General features: G+C 38.3%; 1 protein-coding gene across 6 annotated transcripts in view; it reads left to right on the top strand.

The window, feature by feature from the left end:
- The first annotated feature begins 786 nt into the window (after window positions 1-786).
- Window positions 787-9,855, top strand: part of zmiz2 (zinc finger, MIZ-type containing 2) — a 35,143-nt gene continuing 26,074 nt past the window's right edge. For 2 of the 6 annotated variants that reach the window (XM_084936078.1, XM_084936077.1), the window contains exon 1: window positions 1,244-1,587. Coding sequence is in view for 3 of the 6 variants with exons in the window: in XM_084936076.1 (XP_084792202.1) it covers window positions 8,250-8,293 (44 nt within the window). In the remaining 3 variants the exon portion in view is untranslated. Of the gene's footprint in view, window positions 887-916; window positions 1,219-1,243; window positions 1,588-8,217; window positions 8,294-9,855 lie in introns of those variants that run through there. The other 4 variants (XM_084936076.1, XM_084936074.1, XM_084936075.1 and 1 more) reach the window with 4 other exon arrangements.

Here is a 9,855-nt window from a genome sequence, read left to right as displayed (position 1 = left end):
TCTGTCTCCTCATCCTCCCCATCAACAAGCTTTTTTCATTCCTCCCCGAGCACAGATTGTTGCAGCAAGGATGGCTCTTCTGCCTCACATTCAAAATGGGCTTAATCCTTCAGCCGTATACATTGTCAGATTTTTTTGTGTAGGCAAAGGAATGTGTGTAGGAAAGGAGGTGTTCTTTGACATTGTGAAGTGACTGCAGTACACTGGAATTGTATGTGATTGTACTATGCGGCAGGTTGTGGGGGGAGGAAGCAGCAAGGCAGCTGCAGCATGAAGTGTAGAGGTGGAGGTGGTGGTGGTGGTGGTGGGGTAATATGGATAGTGTAGAGAAAAATGAAGAAATGGGAAATCCGGGGAACCTGTTTCCAGGGCAACAGAGGTCTGGAAAAATACAGGCAAGCTGGACTTTTTATTCTCCACACTGCACTAGCCCTCTGGCAAGACACTGCAGACACCTCTAATGACTCCAAAACACTCACTGACCCTGCTGCTAAAATACTGTCAGGCATCAAGTGATATACGCACCTTTTCTTAGTGTGTGTGTGTGTGTGTGTGCATGCTGCCTAGGAGCCAATACTGTCAAACATGTGCATTGCAGGTGCATGTATGATGGGAATGAGTGAAAAGCACACATGTTGCATGGTGCATGAATCAAAGATAAATGATCATTAGTAGGTGACGTCATGGTCGATGATGCCCCCCCCCCTCTCGCCACAACACACACAGGCAATATCGCTCCTTTTCTTGTGTAATGACCTGCTGCTCTGGTCTGCAGTCACTCAGCCGCCAGACTTGTAGGAGGAGGGACGTGAAAATGCCTTTCTCTGTGGGAGACAATGACTGTGATCTCATGAATATATTAGAGGGTCACTGAGCAATGAGCAAGGTATACAGAGCAGCCATTCTCTGCCTGCCAAAGCGCACTGCAAAAACCTATTGTAATTGACTCAGCTGGAGTCATCGTGTGTATTGACACACACGAGAATAGCTGTGTTAATATATAAACACATTAGTTTACCTTTGTGTGTGTGTGTGCAATGATAATTGCAAAAATGCATTATAAATCGCCCAACTAGCCTCTGCTCGATAATACGGCCATCAAGCAGCTTTGTCTTAATGACACGACTGCGACACTAGTAGCTAAGCTAACGTTGTTTAGCTAACGTAACTACCTACAATCAAGCGGCTTCGTTGTCTGGCAGCTGGAGCAGATACGGGGTGAGTTCTGCGGGCACTTATTATCAGGAATACCGGTTCCAGGAAATTAGTAAGGCGCTTTTATTATCGCGTGAATAATCACTTCGAAATTAGTTTAGGGTAGGAACATAGAGTGTTACACAAACTTATCAACGCGAGCTAAGCATCCTCCATTTAGCTAACGGTGCCAACCGGCGGCGTGTTCACATCCCTCTACAGCTCTGTTTCCACTTCTCTGCTGGCATTCACAAGACAGCGATACACGGACTTGCTGCTAGGGTCACAACAGCACGTTGCAGCTTTAACCAATACGGGACTATTGCATTGTTTTCCCCCACCGTTTCCTTGCTTTTAAATCGCCATTCGGAGTTTGATCATCAGTCCAGGCAGGTCGGTGAAACAAAACATCTGCTATTCTCATCTTGTTTTTTTTTTTTAAAGTGACGCTTACACACTCGCGCAGAGGTTGAACTCCTCCACACAATCTATGCTGCTGATTTTTCCTCCCGCTCTGCTGCACGTACATTACAGCCCCATGTTTTGTTTGTACTGCGATACTCTTGAGTTGAGTGCTAGTGTTGATTTGCATGTTGTACACGGCTCTGATTATCACCTTATACCTTATCATGTCAAAATGTATGTCACCATTAATTTGCAGTCCATTTCGTTAACTGGGTGTTTCGGGACATTTATAGGCATAGGTGGTCGTTGTTGTTGCGTTGCGATATATATTTCTGAGCTGAGGTAGCCAGTGCCCTGTTTTTTTGTTTTGTTTTTCCTTGGCCATGACTTCCTGGATTGTGTGAGGGGTACAATAACATGTTGTTCTGGCATGAAGACAGACTGTTATTTTGGGTCAGCGTTGACATGAAAAGACAGATTCTTACCTTTGTTAACCCCATTATACGTTCAGAAAAGGCTCAAATGAATATTTATGGTGAAGACTTTTAGCTGCTATTTCCTGATTTATTTAGTTTTTAAGATGAAGTTGGGCATACATTCTAGTTGGTGACTTAGTGAATGTAATTCAACACTTTTTTTTACTTGTGTCTAGGATTGTATTTATGCCTAAGGTATGTGTGCTAACGGAAAAAGGGCTAGTGGAATAACTAGTCTAGTACAGTATAATATAGGATAGAAAAAACCAAACAAACAGAAAACATGAGTGAAGTTTGTTTAGGATTGAGTTGCACCTTGTACTCTGGACTATGACTGCAGCTTATTGTTTTCATTAGGGGTGCACTGATTGTGAAATTTTTCTCTAGTATTAATGTTTAAAAACAGCTTTTGTTTTCCTTATTGTTCAGTGGAAATAAATTTTTTTCTTTTAGATTTTTTTTCAAATTATTATAGACCACTCACACTGGTAAATGCCATATTATTTTCTGTTATTCTGATACCAGTCAACAGGCTTAACATTTAAGAAAAAAAAGCTTTGAGCTTTTCTCTACACTTCTGTCCAAAATGTTTTCAGGTTGTTGTCACATGTGATGTAGGTGATATTTGGGAAGCTGACACCAAAGATTCGACCTTTTTTTCCCCTTGGAAGTGACAACTGTTTGTTTTCAAAGTTGCTTGTTAGTTAAATTTATCAATTGTTTCATCAGTTGGTATATATGAGGGGAATAATGAGCTTTTAGCTTGTTTTGGCACTGCATTTGTTTTAATACTAAAGACACAAACAGACAACAGAAGGCATTATTTCTTGTTAAAGTTGGCCCACAACTTCACCTAGGATTGCTGCAGACAGGCAGACACACACACACACAGCCCGCTTTACTACCAGTTAAAGTAGTTAACAATAAACAACAGTAGGAGGAATTTGGAAAGGTCAGTAAAGTTTCCTTTTAAACAATATTGTCGCATTAAACAGTTTTCATAAAGGTTAACCTGGCCAGTGTACACATTGATGTTAGCTGCTTAACTATTAGTAGTTACTAGATAGCCACAAGCGTAGTTTCAGGGGCTCAAAAGCTAGTGTACTCCAAGTTCTGGGCCTAAACTCTGATAATTCTGAGGGTTGCAGCTGAAGGTTAACTTAAGCTAGTGAGTAGTGGCTATGGCTAATAATAAAAAGCTAATTTTAATTTTGGAGCTACCCAGCAAACATCAGTCGTGTCCATCTGTAACATTATAATTTATGGTGTTAATTTGACAGGATAACACAACTATTTGTGTCTGAAAGTTGTTATTTCAAGAGGAAAGCTTAGCAACTAGAGCGAAAACTGGTATCTTATCTTACCAGCTTTATTTGATCAGCAATGAAAATGTGAAGCTGAAGTTACTAGAAGCGCGCTTCTACCTAATACAGTCTTAATATAATCACTTTTATTTTTTGTTAGCGTTAGCATGCTGTCTTCACAGATGCTTGCAAAGAACCAAAGTTGTGTTAGCAGCATAATGCGGTTGTTTTTGTCCTGGATGCCGTTTTCCACTTTACCATTTATCTCGTCCTTTTGTGCAATAAAAATAAATATCCATATGTCTCTTTATTTTCCTCCACTGACACACAAAGTAAAATCAGCTGATTGTAGTGAGAGTGCAAGAACTGATTAGTGGGGTCAATAGGCAGGGAACTGTAAACTGGTTTTCCACAACCACCGGTTCTCGATTCCCATTCCTACTCTTCACCACAGTGAGGATTGCAGCTTATTAGTTTAACATTGGTATTTGGTTGCTGCTCTGTATTGGCAGATACTGTGAGCAAGAAATGTCACAATACCAGAAATTTAGTTGGTATTAATATCAGCAGATTTGAACAATTCTCTATGCCCAATCTGGGAGTTTATGTAGTAAAAAAAAAAAAATCTTAAAAACTAATTGCTAAATCACTGAGATTGCGATGATAGGCTGTTTATTTTGAATGTTGGTTACATTTTGAGAAGCTGTGGCTCAGCTGGTAGAGTGGGTTGTCAGTGATCAATTTCTGGCTCATCAGATTACTATTATTATTATGAAAAATGAAGGTGGAGTTGGCCAAACAGTTGGTCAAAAGTATTATATTCAGACATTCTGATAGATGGTAAACTATTCAATAGGATACTTGATTAATCTAAATTGCCCATAGGTGTAAATGCAGGAGTGAATGTGAGTGTGAATGGTTGTCTGTCTCTGTGTTAGCCCTGCGACAGACTGGCGACCTGTCCAGGGTCTAGCCCGCTTCTCGCCTTATGACAGCTGGGGTAGGCTCCAGTGCCCCCCGCGACCCTGAAACGGATAAGCGAAAGTGGATGGATGGTAATCTAAAAGTGCTGGCTGAGTCTGCACTTGCTCAACTTACCTGTTTTGTTAGAACAAGACACAGTCAGAGCTTCCATCCCATCTCCCTCTTGTCAGAACCTTTCTTGCTGATGTGCTAAAGAACAACTTTTTCATTTTCCATCTTTGAATCACACATGTTATCCAAGGTAGAGGAAACTTATCTGTGACAATGCTAAATCACTGAAGCTATGTCCACCAAACATGGAGAGCATAAGTTTTCTAGCGAAACTGAAATAAGCACAGTTTTCATTGACAATATTGGACTGCGGCCACAGGATGGCTGTAATGTAAAGGATGGCTGCACATACTAATTGACAGACAAGAAGCTTTATGATACCGCTCACTGAGATTTAACAAACAAAAAACAAAAACAGAACATATATCTCTTTCTTATCAGTGTATAGGGGTGGCGCTTTTTGCATTTTTAAAATTTTGGCTTTGAAAGGTATCATAAGTCTCCAGTTCTTGATCTGAAGGTCAAAGTCCCAGAGACCTTGACCTCAAAGTTAAGATCAGAGGTCAAGTTATCTAAAAAATCTAGACAGTTTGATTTTCAGATACTGTGAATTAGGAGTCAAATGTGTGTCAAATTGTTAAGTGGCTTTGTTGGAATTTGCATCAGAGGTTTACTTTCTTTTCAGTTGTGTGTGTGGGAGAGAGAGAGAGAGAAGTGAAGTGTTAAATAGGGCTGCAGTTTCTAATTTTTTGTGATGGATTAATAGTGTTTTGTTGAATAGTCAAATTTGCACATTTTCAGAAAAGCAGCAATTATTTGCATTTGGCAAGCTTAAATTTATAAATTTTAGGCATTTATGCTTAAAAATTAAAAAAAAAAAAAAAAAAAAAAAAACCATCTGAAATTTTCTTAAAACTTTCTTAAAAGCAGGAGCTGGAAAGCAGGAATGCAGGTATAGGAGCAGAGGGTCAGTTGTGAGTTGATTGAGTGGCTCTGGTGTTTTGGCTGGCAGTGTGTTGACAGTAACAGAGAAGCAAAGAACATATGGTGAGAAATGGAATGCTGCTAGACATCATTTTGTCATTTCTGTACAGGTAGTCTGTGCTGGTTGTGTTCATATTGAACCTGTGATAAAGTTAGACATCATAGATGTTTCATATTTATTTTTGTGTGGTTTTTGCCATCCAGCTGTAATGAGACAACAATAAGTTGTAAAGTGCTGGAAGTGCTTTTTGATGAATGAGAATTCAAGTATTGTGGTTACATGATCCAAGATTCAACTCTCTCTTTCTTTCTTTTTATACAAAATATGAAGTGTCTGACCTAAATCTACAAAGTGCAAATAGAAAGCCAGAGAAAAGATACAGTGGGAGGGGATGTTCAAGGCTCTGATGTTGGAAAATTAGCATGTCAGTTGGTAACTGTCAGATAAAGAAAATCTTGAGTGGGAGAACCCAGGAGGAGAGCAGTGAGGAAGAATGTGCTGGGAAAAAAGCATCTGTCATTAAAGGAGGAAAAGGCACAAATAAAAAAGCAGCGGTGTTAATATATTGACCAAGTCAAAGAACAAGTTTAATCTGTTCTTGCATGTTCTCATGTGGTGTAACCTTTTTTGAACACTGTAATTAAGACATGCTGTGTGTGTAGATTAAAATGGTCCAAGCGTCACATTTGTCTGCACAGTAGAGCTGCAGAAATGTGACATTTCAATTTATGGAGGTTTGATGCTTTTTTTTTGTCACATATGACAGGGTGTCTTTTACGGATGTACCAATATCAGGTAATTTTGACCTTTTTCTTGTATAATAATATATTGGCAAATATAAATTGCATTTATATTTGCATGGATGATAATTAGCTGTTATGTCAATTTTGCTTTAGCTACATAATAAAAATAATTGAGTTGTTTTAGGCTTTTAGCTTTTCATCACACAAAGTCTTATTTCTTTATATTGTTCTTCTAAGGAGCCACACTTTCTTGCAGTTTTTCTGAAGTGGTCTTGAGACGGTAGTTCAAAGTTTTACTTTTACAGACAGACATGTCTATAGGAGATGAAAGTCATACATTCTTCACTCTATTGCTAAGGGAGAGGCAAGCCACCCTTAATAAAAACCTAATTTCTGTCACTTGGATACGCAGTCTTGCTCTTTGGGTCACTACCCATAGCTCATGACAAGAGGTGAGGGTCGGGCCATAGTTTGACCGGTAAATCAGTAGCTTTGCTTTTACGCTGAACTCTCTTTCTACCATAGCAGACCAGTACTGCATCACTATAGCCACAGTCCCAACCTGTCTGTCAGAAAGACCATGAGATGCTTAAACTCCTTCACTTGGGGCAGCACCTCGTCCTTGAACCAGTAGACCATGGCTTCAGACTTGAAAGGGCTAATTGTTATACCCATTGCTTCACACTCAGCTGTGAACTGCTCCTTTTAAATCTAAAAGACATGGATTGAAAATACACTATGCTTCAAAATGGATCGTGTTTTATATATATATATATATATATATATATATATATATATATATATATATATATAATACTTGTTTATTAAGGCCCTCTTAAAATAAATTTGCACAAGTAAAGACAGTGACAAAATTTTTTAGAGAACTGAAATATCAATTGACTGTATATTCAAAACACTAGCATTTTTCTACAATATTACAACTTTGAAATGGCACCGAATAGTAGGAAGGACACGGCAACCTGCTAGTGATCAAAGAAATCAGAACTCAGAACAGCGCTATATATGTCTTTTTAATCAACTTCACACTACCATAAACCTCCAGCAACCAACTGGGAGAGTAATATACACTGTTCCCTATTGTCCCCCAGTTACATGAGCTTAGAGTCTGGTTGGCTTAAATTGATGTCACTTAAACACAACACAGAGATGTTCTGGACATAAAGTTAAAGTGGTTGTTTCTTCACATTCTTTTAATGGCTTGAGTTCATTTTGTAAGGGTTTGGACTCCTTTGAACACAGGAAGCAAAAGAAGTACCTTTTGTATTGGTGCCCTTTTATAACTATGGGCCCTATTGGCTGATGGAGTTAATGTTTAACTCGTGTTTTTTTTCATTAAAATTTCTTTTAGATTAATCTTTAAAATGACTGTAAATTTATTTATGTATTTATTATTTGTAAAATAATGTTCACACATAAGGTGTGTTCAGATGTGTTACCATAATCAGATGTTTGGGTGACAGCAAATTATTTACCCAGGCAATAATAAATTTGATGTTTTGTTTTGTTTTGAATAATGCTTTTCATTTTTTTAATAATGAAAAGCATCAAATTGTCTAATTGAAATATTTTAAACGGCAAATATTTCATCTTTTCATCCTTATGATTTTTTCTAAATGATCAACTAGCTTCACTTGTGTTTTGGATTCAGAAATAATCAAATTGATAGTGATCTCTGTCTTCAAATAAAAAAAATAACAGGAAAAAATTCTGCTTAAGCTTTAAACGTTTGTGTCGGTAAGTGACTATTGTACATTGGTGTTCTGAGAGAAGACGGTGCCTCTCTGTTCTCTTAAATTTCTTTTGATATCAGCAGGCTAAATATAGCTCGCAGCACCCCTCCCCCTCCTTGACGAGGTATCAGAGCCAAGAGAGCAGTCAGTGATAGGCTAACATTTTGATGTGCACAGTGACACACACACACAGATTAAAGTGAGTTGCTCAGAGTGGGACGGCACTGTCTTTGTGCACAGAGTACGGGCTACAGTGATGATAAATTGCTGCTGTTTGCAGCACCAAATGAGATTTGAGTATTCGTCTTTTTCTGTGCGTCTCAGGGTTGCCACTGGAGGATGGTGGGGGTACTCCGATGAACCTCCTCAAGTGCATGAAACCCTCCTTGCCTCCACAAAGGTATCCACACACTCACACAAGTGTGACCATAAGCTCAGTGTCCTCAGGTGAATCATGTGACCCTTCACCTGCTAAGCCAAGCAAGAATGAGTCTTGCATTATTAGTCAAGCCACTACAAGTTATAATGGAATGAAATTTTTCCCATTAGTTGTTCATTTATTTAATATGATTTAAATATACAAATTGGTTGTTTCATTAAAATTTTCAAATTATTTTTATGTATGTTTGAAGTGTTCTTAAAACTACTCTTTCCACATCATATCTTCTAAAATTAAAATATGAATAACTTAAATAACTTTCATTTTCAAGCAAACGTCCCAAGCATTTCAAGGCTCAAATAGACAAAATCAGTTTTCTTTGGATTTTGGAGAGCAATCCTGCAGTAAGCTTTTTAAAGGTCTTACACCAGATTTGTCTATAACTGATTGGTTGTCTGTGATACCTACACTACGCCTGGTACAATAAAAGAAATAGTTATGTTTTTCAGAATTTTGAAAGTATGGTTTATCGTGAAATTCCCAATATAAAATCTTTCTTTTATGGCTTTATGCCTCAAAGGGACATTGTCATCTCCAGTTTCATCAGTGCCGTCTCACTTGATGGGGAAGATGTTTTTTTGAGACACAGGTTCAGAGGGAGAGTGAAGTCAGCGCTGCACGACTTGTAGTGTCAAGCGATAGGAGTGTGCACTGCGTGTGTTAGCTATTCTGACCAGTATCAACCCTTCTTCATTCTGTCTCCTCCTGCACTCCATGGTCACATTTTGCTGTTTTTATGCAGACAAATTCATAACACATATGAAATTATGATAATTTTTATTATGAACTATTAATTTAACAAAGTTCATAAACATTACATGTTAAACAATCATTCATAAGCAGAGTCTGTTTTGTGCTGGCTATAGCTGATGTTCCCCTGCAGGCCTTTCCTCATGCATTCATGGAAAATCAGAGGAAGAGAAGTCCAATTGCAGAACCATGCTGGCAAATATAAATCAATGCAGATGATAGAGAATGGATGAAGAATCTTTTGACTATAGACATGCTCAGTAAGTGTATGTGCTGCACCTCCGACTAGGAAGAAAACTTGGATGCATGGATCTGTAAATAATAAAGGAAAAAAGAAGCAGATAACTGAATTCCCTCCAGTTTGAACTATTAAAGGGAATCCAGAGTGTTTTCTGTTCAGTCTTTTTGGATGCATCTGGATTCGCTTAAGCCGAAACAGTCTTAATTGAGTGCAGCCATACAGCCTGATGACTGCTGTTTCACTACAGAAAGAAGTGGAAGAAATGTGTAGGCAGCTCAACAACAAGCAGTAATGGTTAAAAAGGGGGAAAATGGGGAAAAAAGTTACAGAAACATACTGAATCTGATTATTAAGTGAACAAATTCCAGATTAAACTTCTATGTCTTTACCAAAATATGGAAGAGTAATTTAAAAATATTAAAAATAAAACATCCATAATGGTGTTGAAGGTTTCAGTGTCAGTAAGCCTTTAAATATTGTGCTCTGAGACCGGTGCTGTCCTTTCCAGTAAATGGTTTGCAAGGAGGAAGCA

This window comes from Perissodus microlepis, chromosome 7, assembly GCF_051167445.1.
Source record: "Perissodus microlepis isolate ML-2025 ecotype Zambia chromosome 7, ASM5116744v1, whole genome shotgun sequence".
Lineage (NCBI taxonomy): Eukaryota > Metazoa > Chordata > Actinopteri > Cichliformes > Cichlidae > Perissodus > Perissodus microlepis.
The sequence above is the reverse complement of the archived record's forward strand: the minus strand, read 5'-3'. Positions and strand labels throughout refer to the sequence as shown.